General features: G+C 38.3%; 1 protein-coding gene across 1 annotated transcript in view; it reads right to left on the reverse strand.

Annotated features, from left to right (window-relative positions):
- PCSK5 (proprotein convertase subtilisin/kexin type 5) overlaps positions 1 to 21,644 on the reverse strand; it is a gene marked incomplete at its 5' end in the record, with an annotated part of 195,672 nt that overhangs the window by 47,003 nt on the left and 127,025 nt on the right. The window contains 2 exons of the mRNA XM_082013448.1: positions 7,235 to 7,338; positions 19,524 to 19,624. Of these exons, the coding sequence (XP_081869574.1) occupies positions 7,235 to 7,338; positions 19,524 to 19,624 (205 nt within the window). The remainder of the gene's footprint in view (positions 1 to 7,234; positions 7,339 to 19,523; positions 19,625 to 21,644) is intronic.

Genomic DNA, 21,644 nt, shown 5'->3' on the forward strand with positions numbered 1-21,644 from the left:
CAAAATGATCTGCTCCATAACCTTCCCTGGCTCTGAGGTCAGGCTGACAGGCCTGTAGCTCCCCCTGGATCCTCCTTCCAGCCCTTCTTGCAGACAGGCGTCACATTTGCTAACCTCCAGTCACCTGGGACCTCCCCAGTTAGCCAGGACTGCTGATAAATGATTGAAAGTGGCTTGGTGAGCTCTTCCGCCAGCTCCCTCAGTACCCTTCAGTGGATCCCATCCAGCCCCATAGAGTTGTGAGTGTCTAAGTGGTGCAGCAGGTCCCTTCCAACCCAAGCCATTCTATGATTCTATGATGCTTCATGCTCATAATACAAGCATGATGCTCAAGACCATCATGTTTCTATCATTCCAGTCATTCCACATAGCGGCTTGTCCCTGCTTCCCTGTGGCATCCAATGCCACAGGGATGACCCTCATTGCAGGTTTTTTATGTGTTTTTTCTCTTGCTCCTGAGACAAGACCAGAGAAACCTTGGAGAAACCAAGCAGCAATGCTCAAGCCTTTGCAGGAAACTAGAGACAGGTGTGAAAGGCACTACAGGCTTCAACTCCAAGGGCAAGGTTCATGAACAGCACTAATGGGTGCCCTTGGATTATGGGAGCTTCATTCTGCTCCCCGCCCCTGCCCTCCAGCTCAGGGGGCCTGCTACCCTAAGAACAATTTGTCTTACTGTTAAAGACAGAGGCAAAGAAGGCATGAAGTACCTCAGCCTTTTCCTCAGCCTTTGTCACAATGTTTCCTCCTGCATCCAACAAAGGATGGAGATTCTCCTTAGCCTTTGTTTTGCTGTAAATGTATTTATAGAAACATTTTTTACTGTCTTTTACTGCAATAGCCAGGTTAAATTCTAGCTGGGCTTTGGGCCTTCTAATTTTGTCCCTGCATAATCTCACGACATCCTTGTAGTCATCCTGAGTTGCCTGCCCCTTCTTCTACAGGTCATAAACTCTCTTTTTTTCCCTGAGTTCTAGCCAAAGTTCTTTGTTCAGCCAGGCTAGTCTTCTTCCCTGCCAGCTGATCTTTTGGCACACGGAGATGGCTTGCTCCTGCACCTTTAAGATGTCCTTCTTGACCAGCCTTCCTGGACTCCTTTGCCCTTCAGGACTGCATCCTGTCTAGGACTTTGTCAACCAGGCCCCTAAACAGGCCAAAGTCTGCCCTCCAGAAGTCCTAGGTGGCAGTTCTGTTGACCCACCTCCTTACTTCTCCAAGAATCAAAAACTCTGTCACTTCATGATGACTGTGCCCAAGATGGCCTCCAACCATCACATCATGCACAAGTCCTTCTCTGTTCACAAACAGCAGGTCCAGTGGGGCACCTTCCCTAGTTGGCTCACTCACCAGTCAGGAAGTTATCTATCTTCCACACACTTCAGGAACCTCCTAGACTGTCTCCCCTCTGTGTTGTATTTCCAGCAGACATGGTAAGTTGAAGTCCCCCATGAGAAGAAAGGCTAGTGATTGTGAGACTTCTCCCAGCTGCTTATAGAATATTTTGTCTGCCTCTTCACCCTGGTTAGGTGGTCTGTAACAGACTCTCACCATGATATCTTTCTCCTGATTCTTAGCCATAAACACTCAACCCTTTCAGCCCCATCACCAAGCTCTAGATGGTCAAAACTCTCTCTAAAACACAGGTCTACCCCACTGCCTCTCCTTGTCTATCTCTTCTGAAGAGTTTATAGCCATCCATTGCAGCACTCCAGTTGTCTGAGTCATCCCACCATGTTTCTGTGACTGCAACTATATCAGTTTTCCTGCTGCACAATGGCTTCCAACTCCTCCTGTTTGTTGCCCATGCTGCATGTAGATACACTTCAGTTTGTCTATAAATCTGCTACCTTTTTTGGGGGAAAAGCCCTAATTCCTATATGAGTATTTGCAGGTGCTTCCATGGTATCTAACACATCAACAACCCTTCCATCTTTGCTACTGCGTGGATACCTCCATGGACATGGCTAGGGTGCTGTGCGCATCAGTACAGAGATATTTCAAATGTGCTTTAGTGCACTCAGCACATTGTGGAGCAGACTGGAGGACCTTGCTAGCACACTGTCCCTCAAACACTGGCATGCCACCCCCAGGCTTATCTCTAGTGAGCCTGGTTTTATCTCTTTCCCCCTTCAAATCAAGTTTAAAGCTCTTTCAATGAGCCCTGCTAACTCCTGCACAAAGATCTTTTTCCCTCTTTGAGACAGGTACACCCCATCTGTTGCTAGCAGGCTTGCTGTCACGTAGACTGACCCATAATCCAAAACCCCAAAATTCTGCCAGTGATACCAGTCTTGTAGCCAGTTATTGATCTGTTGGGTCTTCTGGTTTCTTCCCTCATAATTCACTGCAACTGGAAGGATAAAGGAGAACACTACTTGTGCTCCTGATCCCTTAACCAATCGTCCCACAGCCCTGAAGCCTTTTTTGATTGCCCTTGGACTTCTTATTGCAACTTCATAGCTGCCTACATGAAACACCTTACTTAGAAAGGTTCTGGTTTGTGTGGTTCACATTTGGAAATGGTATGCTTGTTTCTTGATAAACGTAATTCCCTCAACATTAAAACTGTGTAGCTTAATGTCTGGTAAATAGGACTCCAGATGCCAGATTCCTCTGATGATGTTATCATTACAGCCGTAGTTTAGCAAGCGACACTACTAAGCTGGAGCCTTTTTCAAGGACTAATGCATTTGGACACAAAATACGGTTTAAGGGGATTCCCTGGGTGGTGTAGAGCTGCAGAAACAGCTCTGTGTCATGGCTTGGCAATGAAGCCATAGGCCTGCTGAGAAGAGCAGGTGGCCAGAGGACGTGGCGCTAGGGGTATTCCTGGTGAGGAAACACTGCCTCGAGCCAACACAGCCCTGGGAGCGTGAGAAACGAGTCACATGTGAGACAGCTTGCATTTGCCCATGTTTGTTGTCAAGTTGAACAAGAAACTTACCAACAGCATTGTAAGTTGTCTGACTGAAAATACCAGCTTAATCTTTCAAGCACAAAAAATCATTAGTCTAGCTTGCATAGGATATAGTCGTCCTCACTCCTACAAAGACCAATGCAACTTCATGTCTGGTGTCAGATTGCCAACTACCCAAAACTGGGATATAACAACAGCCAAACTCAAAGCCCATGTTTTGCTTGCTCCTTGTGTCATGTGTATGGGCGTTAGGGGTGGGCAGGAGTTGATACTGGCTGCTAATGGTGTGAGAAAATATCAGCTAGCATCTGTAAGACTGGAAGATATTTTGACAGAGGAACAGCTTTGACTGATTGACATAACCATTCACAAATGCTTGCTATTTTTCAAAAGTCTTATGCCAGCTTCTGATAATGAATTAAAAATACAATTTTAAAATTATGGAAAATACGCAGCAAGGTGTTTATGAATAGTTTATTTGTCTTCTCTGAAATGTACACATTGTTGTGAAGCTTTTCTTGCTGGTCTCTGAATTTGTGCCTGGTTACTGGTCACCTTACAGCAATTTAAATCTGGCCAATCTAGATCTCCTATATAGGAGCATAGATAGGCCCATCTCTTTTTCAGTCCCAGACTGGTAATGCTCTGCTCACAGCAAGAATAATCACCAGTTTTATTAAGTACTGTAATTTAGTAATTATATTAAGTGTCTGTAAAACATTAAGTAATGAAACAGTTCTTTCCAGTGGTCACTCTCCAGTGGCAGCAGCAAATACTTTGGCTAACCTAACAGGATGTGACATAACTCTGGTCATCTGTTACTCTCTGGCAAATGAGATGACTCGCAGTTTCTGTAAGAAGAATACCTCCACTGGGCCTAGTTATGGCCTGAAAATTTTAAAAAAATGTGGCTAAGGTTTTGATTTCCTTTTATGTTTCAGTACCACTTTATTTCACTGTACTGAAGTGTTACTGTCTACACTTTAGAGCCAGGAATACTGGAAGATGTTCTCTAAAAATCTCCCTGCAAATTAATAGTATTCCTTCACTGTGAATGGTCTGTTTTGGCAGTATTTGGAGCTTCACTTACAGATAAAGAATTGTTCAGATGATTTGATCATTGTTCATTCTGTATCTTTCAACCTAGAGACAAGTCAGCATTAATGCATTGTTCCCTTTTTATAAATGCAGTTGCATGCTCTGTTGTTGACCAAACAACTGACAGAAGAAGCAGTCTTTGCATACCAATCTGCCATAGCAAAAACAGATCAACAACTTTGATATCTTCACAAAAACAGATGTTCTCTACTGTCTTTCCATAAAATCACTTAATTAACTGCTTTAATTATAAAAAACCCCTCTGATTTTGAAACAAAATTGAGCATCTCTTTATCTAGTGAAAAATTATAGGTGCAACTGACTACCCAGAGAATATCCCAAAACAAGTACTCAAGTCTTTATTTTTGAGACTACCAGGTAATAAGTTCCTGAGGAAAGATATCATGCTGGCTGACAACAAAACAACAAATTAAAAAATTACCAAGAAAAAAATCTTGACCATTCCTGAGTTAATTCTGTTGACATGCATTTAATGAACATTGTTGACTTGCCAGAAAATTAAACAAATAACAGGCACTGCTTTAGCAAATCACTAGCTGCCTCAAGTGTTTTTTCTTGATAAAAAGAACTAATCTTTCTTTTTATGAATGTAAGACAGAAAAAAAGGATCTTGCAACCAGTAATGACATCTGTGAACTCCTTCTGTGTGTTCTGCAATGGCAAAACACTGCCAAGGACTGTAGCAAGGGACAGGGTTGCCACGCAGACCAGCAAAACAACCCCTTGAAAAGGCATGCTGACCCACTTTCAACTACCAACTCTTGCTGACCCTTTGTTGAGTGAAACGTTCTTCCAAGTTTTTGTTGTTTTCACCCTTTCAGTTCTCATTTCTAAAGGAACAAGCCTGTCTCTCTTTCTCCTTGTTTTTTTCTTTCTTCCCCAGTATGCATGGAAGAAAGGCAGATTGTTTCTTGTGACTGTCATTGCTTTAGCTAATTTAAAAAAAAAAAAATCTTCCACCCCTTCTTTTGTTAAGAACATGTTCTGGAAGAAATATGGATCTTGCCATCAACAAAATTATGATACAATTCCTTAAGGAACTCAGTCTGATCAGAGTAATTCATCTATAAAAAACCATACTTTAATTGTTACTCTTGGCAACAGTGAAGGATAATAGTGTAATATTATACTAAATATTGCCACGTGCAATAGTAAAAAAACTGTTTCAGTCTTGCCAGCAGCGGTGTGCAAACCCTCCTTTTGAATTCAGATTTGGATGTTGTGATTTAATCTAAATCTTTTGCTTCTCCTTCTTCCAAAACCAACAGAGGTTTAAAAAGAGCTGCATTTTTATTGGAAACATTTGCTCAGTCTAAGTTGCCAAAATAATTTAGTTAAAACTAGTGCTTTTATTTGGGTTAAGGTTGATTCCTAAGCTCCACAGAGGTCGAGGCACTTAGATTGTCTTCCTCTTTTGCAATTCCACCATGGAATCTACTGCAGAGCTCTGCCAGCTCAGGTTGTATTTCCTCAGTCCCCCAGCTGAGCTTATCTATGTTTGTGATTTTGCACAAGTGGAGGAGAAACCTTTTTTCAGACCTTTTCCTCACTATTTATCTGCTACAATGCATAGAAAAACGTGTGGCTCCAAGGATTCAGAATAAGCTGGCTCCAGTGGTGCAACATTGCAGGTCCTGCTGCCAATGCTGCTACTGCTGGTGTGTTAGTGTGACCTCTCCTTTGATAATGAGTGACAGCTGCTGTGGAATGCCTCACAGGGTGTTTGCCTCTCTTGGGCAACAAGTGGAAAAACATAAGAATATAGAATTGTGGAAATGAGTAACAGAAAAAATATGCTCTACTTTATGCTACTTGAAAAGCATTGTTTGAATTTCAGATAGCTGCAACAAAATGATAATACAGTCACAATCTCCTGCCAAAACTTTTTAAATCCTGGGAAATGTTTCACAATAACAAATACTGTAATGTTATTGCAATTAAGGAAGTATCTATTTCTCACCATGTATGTGCTTTTGTGTGTGGGCATGCATTTTTAAATGGGACAAAACCAGGCTCTTGAATGTCAGAACCTTCACGTGATGAGGGCGTTCGAGTCAAATATTCATTTCTAAATCTATCCTCTGTAGTTAGAGCCTGGTTTGGATCAAAAAATGAAAGATTTTTTGGTTTGGTTTCTATTCCATTGCAGCAGAAATGTCATAGGTCAGAATGATATATTAAGGATGCTCTATGGTAGAAGTGCCTTGATCTGAAATAGATTAAAGCTAGGCTTCAGTTTTAAAGTGAAACCAGGGTAAAGATTTGATGGTTCTTGTATATTACACTCTTCTCTCAACAGATTCTAGCACAGAACAATTCAAGTCTCATTTTGAAAGAAGTACTGCAGTCTTGAGTGGAATTCTCATGAAAGGAGAACCAGAAATAAGCCATTCTCGTTATTTTTTTTTTAGATGCAATCCAAACTGAAAACAGTAAGAATTTAGTGAATGGGAATCAGAAGCCAATCTGTGTTGAAATATATAACATTGTATGGATTCAAGGTCCAGTTTTAAACCATCCTGAAAACATAACACAAATTATTATTATTTAATAGCAGAAATGTTTACCTCTGCTTGCATTACAAAAGATAAAAAAGATAAAAAGATGTAGCTTTAAGACAAAATTACAAGACTGTACAAAATTTTAGAAACCTATATGACAGTTGACTGAATAGTATAATTTCTGTCCCATTAGACGTCCTGATAGCTCAAGATTTGATTTTATCCTAAATCTGTCAGAAATATGAAATATAAATAATGTAGGGTGAATCACACGCAATAGAAATCTGAAAATATTGTTTTGTCATTTTTAATCAAAATCATCAGCAATTCTGAATGAAAACATGGTCTGAATGCAGAAACAGCTCTATCTTCAACTCTAGACTATTTTATAAACAATACTAGCTATACAAGGAAAAATTTAAACCCACCAATTTACTTAGTTTTCTGCCAGCAGTGCATGAAATAGAACTGAAAGGGACTAAGAAGATCTGGCCAATGCATTTTGTAGCAGCTATTTTTGGGTTTAGTCATTCCAAGAGGTTTTCTTATAAAAGGGAAGATAGGTCCCTTCAGTGTGAGCCTGAAAGGTCTCAAAACTACGCACAACATAGAGTCAAACAAACTACTTGAGATTGTTTTTCCTTCAAAAATATCAGATAAGATGCTTCTGATGGAAAAGAAGAAAGGAAGTTCTCACCCTTATAACCAGCTGCATTGGTTTTCCAGTCGTTAGCATTCAGATGTCCTGCACGTGAAGTCCTGACAATAATATGCTGTATGTCTCTCCAGGTCAGAAATGGACTATGAAAAAGGAGAAAGACCAAAGTCACACATCAGATATATTTTAGCAGAATGTAGGGACACAAGGTCAAGTGAGATAAAAAATACCCAATCCAAAACAACGTTCATTTCTCTTTTCTGTTTTCCTTTTCTCCATTCAAGAGAATGTGTCCTAATTTTACAGAATAATTACATGAAATTATTTATACAGCTGGGAGGTTTGCATTAAGCAGACTATAACAATATACGATAATATTCTATTACATAAAACTTAAGCAAAGATGAAGGAGTACATTTCACACAGACATAACTTGTATGGCCACCAACTACTGCACATTATCTACCTTGACCAGTGCAAAGGAAAAAAAAGCAAAATGTTAGTTTGCTCTACTAAAAATACTAAAAGCTCTATTAAATCTTACTAACTACGTGCTCAAGCCGGCAATTCCTTCAAGACTTTCAGCTCCTGTTGAAGCCATTTCAGATAATTGTCTATTATCCCTGGTCTTGGAATTCACTGAGGGTCTGTATGTATTCTTCAGGAAGATCAAGCAGCCAGCACTGAATGTAATAGTTACAGAGCAAGTGCCTGATTGCACGGATGTGTGTTTCTTTAAGGGATTCCTAATAACCTGTCCACCGGCAAGGTGAAAGAAGACACCATTTGCGTCCTCACTATGAAATTAATATCCATTTATCTTGTAAGACTAGAGCAAATCTTTAGGGAGTATAGTTTTCTTGTTTTTCTTAGATCCACCTCAAGGAGAATTTCTTTTCTTAGAAGATGATCTAATGGTACATGGCCATCATTGGGGTATTTCTCCTTTCTCCTTCCAACTTCTCAGTTTTTCTACCATCTGTAAGAAGATAAATAGTGCTCCATTTAAAAATGCAGTTTAGTAGAGGGAATGATAAACTGAGCCACTAAATAATAAAAAGGAAAAAAAGTATGGCAGTGCAGAACACCAGTCACTCACTCCCAGAGTATCATTACCTGCCCCTATTGCACTCCCTGGCACAACTCCACTCAGCTGTAATGACGATGATAGACCAGAATGAAGTTTATCGGACCCAGCATTGGCTATCTACACTCTGCAGGACTAGGCAGGCACTGAAAACCTGGCAAACTTTGGTTCAGTTCCTTAACACATGCTCCTGTGTCTCTCAGACCAGGAAGTCACATGGGCTGGCAGACAAGTGACTTTTTCTTGGCACTTATCTTCAAGGCATGATACTTGGGCTCTGCTTCCATTTGCAGGTAGAAATGACACCAAAGCAACAGCCGTAAGAGTGTGGGGAAGGTCAAAGGGTGATTGTGAGTGGGTCACTTTCTGGGGTGAGTGGGACATTGCCAGCACACAGAGTGACTCTACACTCTTAAACCGATACATAGTTGAGTTCTAGAAATTTCAGTGAATTTCTTTGGGAAGCAGGCGCAGGATGACAACAAACATGCAGAAATATCTTGTTCTTCTCCAAGTCCCTTTGACAGTGGAAGACACGGAAAAATCCCTCTCATCTCTCTGTTTGATGTACACAAATGCGTGTTGTGTGGATTGGCATCCCACACACATTGTTTCACATCTTCCTGAGCTTGTTTTGTCAACAGAATATCGTTTTGAAAATAACTTGAGTTAGTTTATATATATATTATATTTTTATATATTTATATTTTTATATAAGTATATTTATATATACTTTTACATGCTTATATATTTATATATTTATATTTTTAATATATATTATTACTTGAGTAATCAGTGCTTTACGGTGCTTAAATACGGAAGTAGAATCCCGCTTTTCCTGTGAGCTGAAATCAAGCTATTAGGAACCAATCAGTGAATATATGTGATAATCTATTTAAAAATGAGCACTTCTCTTTTTAATTCAAGATACATCAATCTAGGTTTTCAGGTGACAAATTTCAGCCTCCACAAGCTGCAGCTTTAGGAGAAGGCAGTAGGGATGCAGAAGTTACTGCAAACCTGCAGTCAACTTGTTTGTAGAAAAACTTGGTCCTAACCTATCCTCTGTGCACACGCAGACACATATTGATGGGTCTGAACCAGTGGAAGTTCACCTGCTTTGGTGGAATTACTGAAAGCAGTAATTACTGAAAGCAGTATTACAGAAAGCAATTTCAGAACCATGGTCTATAATTACTTACAGGAGAGAAAAACTTTGTACATTCACTCACATATAACTTCTCTTTACACATTTTACTTTCCCATAGCCTTATAATACATATGCTTGAAAACAAGTAGAGTTGCCTAAAAATGTCAGACTTCTTTTATGTATCAAGATTGTAAGGAATAATGCAAAGACAGGGACCAATCCATTTAACTATACATATTTTTCTTACTTTGATGCAGTAATATGATTTTAATTCTGAGTGTGTCTTTCCATTATGGAAGATTTCCCTTAGGTGTGTGGACCATGGGTATGCTGATGTAACCTAGCACCTTTCTACCTACAGCTGGGACACCACAGGAAGCTGCATGTATTCTTGTAGAGTCAACTCATAAAGTCCTGTCTATACTCATTGTTGAAACAGGAAGAGGAGATGAAATAATCTGAAGAAGGAAGATGATTTTTAAGTGAATCTCTTACTAATGGCAGCCAGAATTTTCTGTAATTTCTTCCAAGCTGTATCAATTCATGGCGATCTAATTTTTCTCTGTTTTTGTCTACAAGATATAAGGGTATCCCCATGTTTAAATAATTCAGTTATTTTTAAAGAAAGCTGATGCCTTCTGTCCCTGAGTATTTATTAAAGCACTAGCATGCACATAGATACTTTTTTTTTTCCTTAAAGTGGAATTTCTCACACTAGACAGTTGGACTAGAGTAACAGTAACTGTTTATCCAGCTGAGCTGGTAAAAATGATTAAAAAAAAAAAAGAAAAAAATGTTCATGGAATGTACGGAAAGATAGGGTACACTTGAACAGTCATGTAAAATGCTTCAAGAAAAAAAATCAATATGATTTTATACCAGCTCAGCAATGTCACTGGAAGCCTGTGTAAAGTCTTAGAAAAACACAACTCAGGCCTTCAGCAAGACCTCCAGGAATCCCAAGAGCTGCATTCTTTATCATCTGGAATCTGAACAATCTATTATTCTATAAAGCAACCTGTCCATGCTACTGGTGAAAAATAAGGCACTAAAAAACTCCTTTCAATTTCTAAAGGAGAGATTCAAGATAAGGTACACTCAACTGATTATTTAAAGAATGATGGATCTAACAGTGGATCTAACTATGCCTAGATAAAGGATCTAAAGATACAGTAGTCTTCACTTGATAATACTAATCTCCCATAAATTGGACTTAGTTGCTCAGTCAGCAAATAAGATGATGTCCCAGAATCATGGTTTACTTCTAGAAACAATAATCATGGCAGATCTTGAAAACTGACCCACCCTTATCTAATCATACCAAAAAAAAAGTAAGAATTTCTGGGGCAGAAAACCTTCATCAAAAGTCTGATTTCCGGGACATGACATGGTATATAACAGTTCAATCAATCTGTCTCTTCTATAACCTCCAAATCGGCTTGCTTACTGTGTAATAAGATTTTTATGTTTTAAAAGATTTAACAGTGTAACAACAATATTCAAACCAATTTCTGTAGCCTACTGTAGGACCTTCACTATATTAAGCATTGAGCTACTGTCACACTGAAATTTTCTCTACAGCAGACACCTCATTTGAAAAAACAAAACAGGTCTGCAATTGTTTGCCCATATTATTTTTTAGAAACTAACAAAGAAACAAAGGAAAAGAAGAAAGAAACTGGAATGATGTCAAAAAAGCAGTTCATTTGGAGAGAGAAGAGGGATTTTTTTTTAAAAACAAGATAGTATAGCAGCCAATTTTAAAGCACCTGGAAAAATCACAGAATTGGTCAAATATCTGTAAAACATGACAAAATTGATGCCTAAGTGAGTAAACAGTTGTTTTCTAGCCATGTGGGCCCCAGATCCAGACAAGATGTCACTGATGTTAATTAATTTACCAGTTGATTAATCTCAGAAGAATTAATGGCTAAACGTCTTGAAATGAAAAATTGCATTGACAAGAACAGTACTAACTCTGCTTGATAATGGATTGATTTCAAAAAAATGGGCAATTTACTTCCAGAATTTTTTTTTTTCAGTGTCTCATCTGAAATTGCCTTGGGATTACACATACCAGACAATACTCAAAATCAAACCAGAATAAGCAAAAGTGAGAACAATTACATACAAAAGTGCTTGTACAGCAGCCAGAAAATAATGAATGTTGTGTCCTTAAACAAGTTATACTCTAAGTTACAGCCCTCTTCTTTCAGGCTTCTCAAAATGTTTATGAAACAAGGTAAATGAGAAAAAATTAAATATGACAAATATATTAATTTGAGTAACTTTAAACATGCTGCTTAGAAATAGTAGATCATGATTTTTGGCCAAATCTGATTTCTTCATTCCACAAGTAGTCTCCCTAGTGACAATTGGGCTAATCCTGGAAATAGTAAAGAATTCAGGCTCTATCTTTTTGCATAATGATACTGTGCCAAAAATAACTATTCAGAATAGAGTAATTGGTGCAAGAGAGACAGTTAGCAAAAATATCACTCAATGCAATAAACAAATAGAGTGGAGCTTTGATTTGTTTCTTTTAGCAAAATGATATGTTTGGCAACATGAATAATGATTGCTACATTATCTTCATAACCAGCAATTTGAATGTGACAAAGGTGGCCTATCTGAAAAAAATATTTCTTGCCAAAATAGCAGAGCCTGATGAGAATTGCTGGAAGAATGCAATAAACTTTTCTCCAAAGAATCAAGGGAAAACACAATATCACAGGGAGGATTAAGAAGAGGATTGCCATTCAATTTGGTAGTATCAAATAACCTTCTTTGGAAATCTTGGCTATGAGAGAACAGACATGGATAATTATTGCTATAAAAAGAAGTCTCTGTGCCTTAGACAAGAGATCATTTTCATCACTAATTTCTGCATAATGCAGGTTTTATGATAAATTTATAAACAAAACATAAAAAATAGTTGCCTGGTTTATTCACACACTCCAATCACTTACAAATCATCTGAAATGCTCCGTGAGATCTACAACCCTACTTCCTGTCCTAATGACTCCAATATATAGCCCCATGGACAAGAATATTAGCTATGTTAACGAAGACATTCTTCTGTTCCAGGTTGCATAAAGAGTCAGTGTGGAGATGCCTCTTGCAGCTCAGAATTCTAAGAGGGATGAGACAGAAAGACAGCCTCTAATCATTGAGCTTATCCTGGGCTTAGCTGTCTAAATGGTCTACACCATAACCATTTCATTCCTGAAATGATTTTGGTGTTTAAGAATCCAGTCATGCACACACATGGACATACAAAACACGTGTTTTTGACATGTCTGACACCCTTGTAAGTTCTAATTTTCATATAAACTGCAAATAAACCTGTTAACTTCTTGCTAGAAAAGTAAAGAATATCGTGTGCTTGCTGACCAGCATGTAGCTCTTTCCCTATAAATGTAACTTAAGTTTCTGCTCTAGTGGTCTTTTCATTTTCTGGAAAGTTCTGGCAAACCACTGTTTGTTCAACTAGTATATCAAACAAAACCATCTGGTTACTTCAGAGTTAGGTCTCTCTTTTCTTTGCTCCCACTTTGCTTCTACGTTTCAGATTGTGAGAAATTTGCCTTTTTTCCTGCTAATTTCAGATTTACATTTAATTTTACCCAATGAGATCCCTTTGAAAGAAACCCAAACCTGGCTAAAGATGAAAAACCCTTAAAAAAAGTAATGTCAACTGAAAATACTGTAAGTCAAAGGCCAGTTATTAGTAGCGTTAATGGCATATGCAGTAGACGTCTGTCTAAAGGGATGTGCAATTAATGAAATTTTGGAAAATACCTTTCTAGGATCAAAATTGCTGTCAGTAGCCTTTTACACTAATTTTCATAATCTTTCTTTTTCCATTAATAGCTTAATTTAGGTACTGGACAAAGAAGAGCAGTGATACACATCTGAAAACAAACTGCTGACTAAAACTCATTAAAAACACATAATTTAAACCAATTACATTCTGAATTGCACTGATTTTTGCCAAGTTTCACTGTGGATAGACACACTGGATCCATCCATTTCAACAGTCACTAAGTAACTTCAGTACAATCACTCATAATTTAAACATATTAAACATCTCAAGCTCACAAATTTTACAATACCAGAATTTTCCATTCAAAGCAATAGCTTTTTGAACATCTTTTCAAGGTAACAGCATTTGCCTGTACCACCTTATCAGTTTATGTCTGGCTCTACTTTATGTCATTCAGTTTATACTCGTGCAGCATCTCCATAGTTTCTGCAATGCATCCTAGTCTTTTAATGAGTCAGTGTCTGAAGGGTTTTTCATTAGCTACAACCGTCTTTTGGATTACCTTCATATTTTTTTTAAGGACAAAATACAGAGAAGTTGTGATATGACATGACAGATATATTCCTTTAGACGAACAGCGGGATAAGCAGCCATGCATACACCAGTAATGGTGTTCTGGCATACCTGTGTCAAATCTGCAGTGCACACAGTGGCGGCAGATTCCAGAGACTACAAAGTACCATCTTTTTCTCAGAGACAGAAAAACCTAAGTGCCCAAAGAAAACAATCAACGGCCCAACTCAGGTTGATAATGATGACTTTCTGAGGAGAAATCCCTTGAGAGGTACCTGAATCACATCCCTTATTGTGCCTTCTCCAGAGGAGGAATGAAATGGGACGACCCAAATGCCGTGTGCACAGTGCGCTGAGGGACAACAGCTTGGAAGCAACAGCAACCTTAGGTCAGTTGCCAGTTTTAGAACCAGCTGTGACTGTGCACATTATCTTAGGTTAATGTGGGCAGTTATGATTAGTGTGGTATCCAGGCTATTGATTTGACCTACCTGCCAAGTCCAATGACACTGATCACTTTTAATATAGTTGAGCTAGGACACTGTGGTGCAAGGAATCTCAAAAGAAAGACTGCAGGGAGACTGCAATCCAGTGAACCTGCTCCTCTTCCACCTTCCTCGTTTCCTCTCGCTGCAAGAACACAGACAGGGAAAAGCAGATGGGCTCCCTGCTCTCAAGGTGAACAGCCAGCAGCAACCCTAACAGCAACTTCAGAGACCGCCCTAAGCAGCCTCTAAACGCTGAGGCTGGGCAGCACTTGGAGAACCAAGAAACTACAGGCGACAGAGCTGCCAAACTCTTTAAAACTCTCAACTGAGCACATGCCAACTGAGATTTTTTAAACACTTGTGAAAGTAAAAGGCATTGCACAGGGACCAGTACAACGGCTATCCACTTGTTCTATTTCTAGCTGTTGCTCCACAGCACAGACACAGTAAAACTCAATGAAAAAGTTAAAAATTATGACAGTCAAACATTTTTTTTTAAAGCTAGACTCAGTTTAAGAACTGTCTGGATGGAATTTTCTTAAAACCTTTTTAAAACAAGTTACATGGAAAATTTCAGACAGAATGATTATTCTTTGGCAAAGTTACTTGTAACTGAAAACAGGACCTTAGAATGGGAAACAGTGGGCAATGTGAATTCAGAAAAGTACTTCCAAGTCAATATCAATATAATAACTGAAATTGCACAAGTAGTCTGGGTGGTTAAAGCACAGAGGAAACACAGGTTCTAAATTAAGCATTTATTTATGTTTATGTTTTTCGAATACTTCACCATTAAAAGCATTACATTAAAATTACTCCAAAAATGCAAAGATTCAGAAAAAGTTTTCTAACTCACACGCTCTAGTGTTCCCTTTTATAGCCGGCAGTCAATCAACGGAGCAAAGACCTAGCTAAAACTGATGGACTCTAAATGATAACCTCTCCTTCTTTTACACTGGAAGCCTACATAATAGAGGTCACTTGACAGCACTTCCACAGTTCACCTTAGCTGTCTCATCACCTTTAGCCTCTGACTATATTTATAAACAAGCAAACTCCTCCTAACTTTGACAACACAGAAACATGTTCTCTGTGTCCAGAACTGCCTCTTGCCAGACAGTATACTGCTCTTCTCCTTTCTGTAAGAAAAGAGATATATTGCAAGTATCTGATCAGTTTTCAGAAATCCAAAGTACCTTCCTCTGACACTCTTGACCCGTTGCAATGTGAACTCCATTTTCCGTTCATCTCAGTGATTACACTTGGTTATACAGCCTTTTAGAAGAATGTTCTGCATTGTCACCTTTCTGAATGTACCATCAGTATCAGAATTCACTGAAATTCTTTCTCTTCCCAGCACCACCTTGTTCTAGCCTTGGTTTCATGTAACCAAGACAAATGAAGTATACAGCTCATGTGAAGAGAATCATGGAAGAAAACACTCTCTCCAAAGCTATACCACTGAGTGTACCACACAGTAGAAACACAGCAGATTAGTACTTCCATTTCGGGTGATACTTCTTACTCATGTAACCGGTTTGTATATATCATGGGTTGGGAAACATGCGTTGGCTTACAGACAGTGGTGCATGCAGTTAACTTGGGAATGTATAATGTAGTCTTAAGTCAGCAAAATAAGATTTTTAAAAAAAATTTGGCTTCTCCAAAGGAACATGGCACGATGCCCACTAGAACAAATGTGGGCATACTGGCTCTTCTGACTGATTCACCCAAATCCCAAATGCAAACCTTTGTGAGAAAGTATTTCTGATATCAACAGTAAACGGTACTATGCAATGCAAATAATTTACTTTTAGTAAGAAGATTGCTGCCTCTGCTGACTAAATAAATTATACTTTATGTCCATAATTACTGGTTGACAATTAGCAAAATTCAACATTATGTAATGACTAAGAAGTGCACAGAGCCTGAACAGGATACTAGACACACTGGGAACCATCAGATAAAACAATTAACTACCTGAATACCACAAGAAAATCATAGAATATGAAGATTAAGAGATGTCTGCCTCTGTGTGACAGTTGTTGCATATCTGCATTTCTGCATTACGCCCTCAGGGATTCCAAACAAACAGTATGAAACTCAGTTACACGTCGTTGCTTCCTGCAGGAACACATCCACTTGATACACAAATACTGGACTGAAAATGCAATTCATAAAAAAGCGGTGTTCACATTATTTGAAATTGGGGTAGTAGGCAGACCACCATCCCAAAACAACTTGTTGCCAGGATTTCAGGAGCACATCCCAGTTGGAAAAAACAACTGAAGTGGAAGGTTCAAATCAGCAGGCAGGTAAGAGGTCCTCCATCAGCAGGACCAGCTACTACTCCAGCTACTCCAGCTACTCCCTCCATTGGCTACTACTCCATCAGTAGCCAATCCTACCATATGGGGCTTATCAAAGAAAGAAAGTGGCAGATTGGAGTGGATATCTGCTTTGCTCATTTTCCATTGGTTTAATGTACCTTTGCGTATGAGTTGAAGAAACCTCTTGGCTGTTCTAACTCAGGTCCAGGCCAGACCAGTGCTCTGTTCACCTCCTGATGTCCCCAAGGAACCGAACTTGGCTACTGGGGAAAAACAACCTCGTAGGCTCAAAACCCTTCTATGGTATAATTTGTTGTGTTTTCCAGCGTAAAGTGGAATGAAAGTATGCATTATTACAGACATATTCAAGAAGCGTTTAGGACTAAGTGCTCCAATTTTTAAGCAGCTTGTTGTATGAAGAGCATAACTAACCTTGCAAAACCCCTTTCCAATCAGTCTTTTTAAAAAATCTCATATAAACACTAGTGCTAATAGCATGGGCACTAATATGGAATCTAAGGAAGAATCTATGTAAATGCAAACTCTGTTTGACTGCAAACTAGTTCCAGTAAGCTCTTACACTAAGCCACAATATCATGCGTGCTTTACATGCCACATACCTTAAAAATATTGGATAAAATACTTAAGATGGCTTCAAAACTTCTTTTTGCATACTTTAACTTCTAGCATTTATCTAGGATCACCTAAGTTGGCAGGTTATCAAGTGAAAAATACAATCTGAATTTTCAAATCAGAGAAATAAATAAGAATTACCATTCAGAAACCGCATAAAAAATCTAAATAGATTTCATACAAGCAAATCCCAGACATTAAAACTGAATACATTATGATATGATCTCCTTGTAATATTAAAGGCTTTACTTCATAATCTATAACTTCACAAGACCAAAGGTTTCTCCAGCCCTAGGACTGCACTGATTTATTGGAAAAAACAGCACGGGAAACCTGGAAATATTTCTCTCCCTAGTTTCTTTTTTTTTTTTTTTTAATTATCTGTCATTTATTGACAGTGGTTGTTTTCAGAAAATTGGTTTTAAGTACACACAAGAGAGAAAAGTTAGTGAATGGAACACCAATGAGGAAAACCATATTTATGATATTATTAATGTAATTCCTTTGGATCTATTGAAATACACAGGCTAAGATTTGGAAATAAGTAAGTACCTTCCATATACTGAAACTGAATTGAATCTGAAAGGAGGCAAAATCAATGCATTTTCACCATGAATCTCTTGTTAGCACCATGCCACAGAGTACTACAAATACAAAGAAGTGACTAGCATCTTTGGTCACTGGCACATTTTTTCTCCACCTCTGCATGTGAAGATTTAATATAGTCTTATCTTTGTTCCTATCACAGCAACTATCAATTCTGAAAAAAACCCAAAACTTCCATAGGCAATAACATGGATTTCCCATTGATATAGTCACCAAAGTTCACAGAGAAAAAAGGCTGTGTAAAGTCTAAGCTTATCAGTGTGTTTTAAGATAACACAATCAGCAACAGCTTGGTTGTAAGAATCGTGAGCTGTAACTCTTTGAAACTTTCAGTTACAACAATCATTTGTTAGAAAATGTACACAAAATATCATATAAAAACATACCACAAATTACAAGCAACCTCTGCTCATTAAGAAATAATTAGAAAACTTTCCGCAGGATGAAATTTATGCATGTGCAATTTTATCTGCATGTGCAGATTGTTTAGAATGAATTTACGGATTTTAAAACTGAGATTAAGAAGAGATTAAAAATTTATTTTTTATAAATAATAGCATTATATCACCTTTTCAAAATACCTTTGTTTCTAATGACTGCATTAAGAAAATCTAATTATAATGATACAAGCGCTGCACTTCTTATGATTATGTCAGCTCTTCAATTACTAACTCTTATTCTCCTGAGTGTAACTCAGCAAAAAAGTATTCTGTGTTGAATATTGGTCCATGGTTTCTTCAAAAACGCAACATTAAAGACAGAAACATAATTCTGCTGCTATGAATGACATACAATTTGAAATTACTATTATGTGCAAGTTTATTACTTCCTTCAAAGGAGCTGGCTGCCTCCAGAGAAAACTGGTTTTCTTGAGAATTTAATAGAATCAATCTCCTAGCACTTAGAAACACTTGATTTCAAGCAGGATTTGGGGAACAGCATTCCACCTTAGCAAATACTTTCCAATGCAATGCAAAGTAATACAAAAGGTTTTGAAATACAGATTTACCTAATCAATCTCCAGTATGTTTGTTGCTCCATAAAGCACATTAAAGATACGTATTAGACACCAAGAGCAAAATCCTGCAATTGAGAAAATGCTTGTAAGACAGAAACTTTTCTGAGCTAAACAAAAAAGGACTATGGAGCTACACTATCCACGCTTTTTACAGCTGAGGAACTTAACCCATTAGAAGCAACAAACTTGTGTCAGCATGCAGAAGTTGAGAATTTTTATTTTTTATACTGCATTAATTTGTGTTCATGATAGCTTAACACCGTTCCAAAACTTTCTTCAACATTCAAGAACGGACACCAGTAAGAGGAGCTTGACGATGGCAAGAGGTGACCTACAGTAGCCTACAGAGTACAGCAGACCTGGGCAGCACTGTGAGGGTACTGCAGAGTCACTGTGAGGATCCTCTACATCATTTAGTGGAAACTATCTGTGCTCAACACTGTTTCAAGTTATTCCAACACTGAGTACTCTGCCGTCATTTCCATGGTGTCAGCTTTCCTGCATGTGAAATAAGCACAGGAAACAGGATCTTTCCTGCCCTTGGAAGGGTACTGTGAATTAGTACAACGAAGTTTCCAAAGCACTTTGAGATCCCTGGATAAAGGTGCTGGATGAGTGAGAAAGATCTTTCCGTATGCTTAATTTTTTTTTTCCCCAGAGTATAACTCAGATCTTACTTTGCTTCCAGTGCCAGTGCAATGATGCCTGCAGCCATAGGTGCAGAGGCTGAGGTTCCAGTATGGCTGTCTGTGCAACGCTGCCTCAGGTCTGTGGTGATCTGGAAGAAATTGAATGTGCGAAATTTAGAACACAGCTTCAGAAATCAGAACCGGTTTCATTTGCTTGAATGAGTTGCATGTACGTGGCGGGTATTTCCTTCTTTCATTGCAAGGAAAGGCAAAAAAAAAGGTGTCTGAATACATGACGTTACATGTTCTCAGCTTGAAGTCACGGGTGAACTTGGAGAAGTGGTCTCTATATTGCACTGAAAACATAAATTAGTCTCCATTTTTTTCATGGCATGATCAACAAAAAGAATTGTAAATTAGAAAAACATGCAGAGGGTTTTAAAACTGTCTGGTTAGAACTCTGCCCTTCTAATTGCATTTATATAGCACTTTCCATCCAAGAATCTCAAAGTGCTTTACAGATAGGAATGAACTAAATCTTACAGTGCCCCCTATACAGAGACTGGTTATGCCCATTTTAGAGACTATAAAAGAGGTACGGAGGGGTTAATGAGGTTGCCTGAAGTCAGACTGGAAGTATGTGAAAGAACAGAATACAGTTGGGCTCATGCTAAGTACTGTGTTTAATCCTTCCTTCATGCCTTATGCAATAATTCACTTTAAGTAAAGCAACAATTCAATGGAAAGTCCTGATGTAATCAGAAATTTGGCCTAGACATGACCAGCCAGTTAGTGATTTGCAGCTTTAAGTTGTTACGTATTGCTTAACTATATGCTGCCACATATTTTTATATGTAATCTAAGTGGATGTATAAACTATAATGTGCAATACCAACTAGAGGCACAGTCTTCTACTTAGTGTTAGGATGTTCCTATCTCATAATGAGTTTTAGGCAGAATTCTTTTGTAAGACAGTAAATCACACACAAAAAATGTGTTTACTCTAAATTCTGCTTCTTTCAGGTAATGTTAATCTAAAGTGATTCTAATCACAGAATCATTAAGGTTGGAAAAGACCTTTATCTATGCTTTTCTTTCTGAAGAAGTGGTTGCTAGCAAGAGCAAGGCAGTACAGACGCGTCACCACTACCTAAGAAAAGCTCAAGCAAAACCCACACGGACTTAAGAACAGTTAAGACAGCCGTCCATCCACAGCACGGAAACCTCCATGAAGGTGTTAGTGTGAATGAGCTGTGATGCCAAACCTTACTCCCAGCATTTCAGCTGATCCCTGAGATTCAGTCACTAGCAGACATAAAATATCTGCCTGAGGGGCAGACAGAAAGTTGCTTACACAGCTTCTTACCTAAGTATATGAAATGATTGTGTCTCCATTTCATCTAATTCACTAGTATCATACTTCATTTGCAACACAGATATACACAAAGATGGGAGAAGGGAGAGGATCACAGGATTGAAAAATCCTAAAAAAGCACAGGGCATGTAAAAATGGCTGTCTGGTTTTGAAACGGGAAGATATGCAAAAGATGATCTGAAAAACCAGCCACATCCCATCTGGGCAGAATACAAGCAATTGCATGTAGCAGGTATAGGTTTCACACATTTGCATTAGCCATATTCAGTAGTATATGCACGACGTAATTTGTATAAGGCTGACAAAAGTTTTCATGACATGTAAACATACGCTATCTAGCACAAAAGACTTCTAATAGAGGAGCTAACAGCACCCAGGAAATGACTGTTCAAAGGAAATAGTGAATAAGTGAAACAAAAAGGAAGACTCTAGAAGTTGAAGAAGATGGATTAAATAATTTATAATGTCGTATCCTTACATTAGTGAACTTACCAAAGGCCAGACTCAAGACTAATGACGTCTAGAAAGAACTTTTTTCCCTATTATTTAATGTACACCTTGTTAAACAATTTCTTTCATGTCTCATCAGTTAAAAGTTGAACACCATAAATAAAAATTTCACATAATTTCTTTATCTCTTGCCTTCCCTCCTACTGTCTGTGTATTAGTTTAGACAATGAAAATTAATAGTGTTGGAAAAACCTTTATGCATGCAAATTCCATAAATGCCCTGACAATATTAAGAGGTGAAACTGCCACAAGAACAGCCCTAACACTATGCTGCCTATATGTGC

This window comes from Phaethon aethereus (assembly GCF_964289735.1).
Source record: "Phaethon aethereus genome assembly, chromosome: Z".
In the NCBI taxonomy this organism is placed as follows: Eukaryota; Metazoa; Chordata; class Aves; order Phaethontiformes; family Phaethontidae; genus Phaethon; species Phaethon aethereus.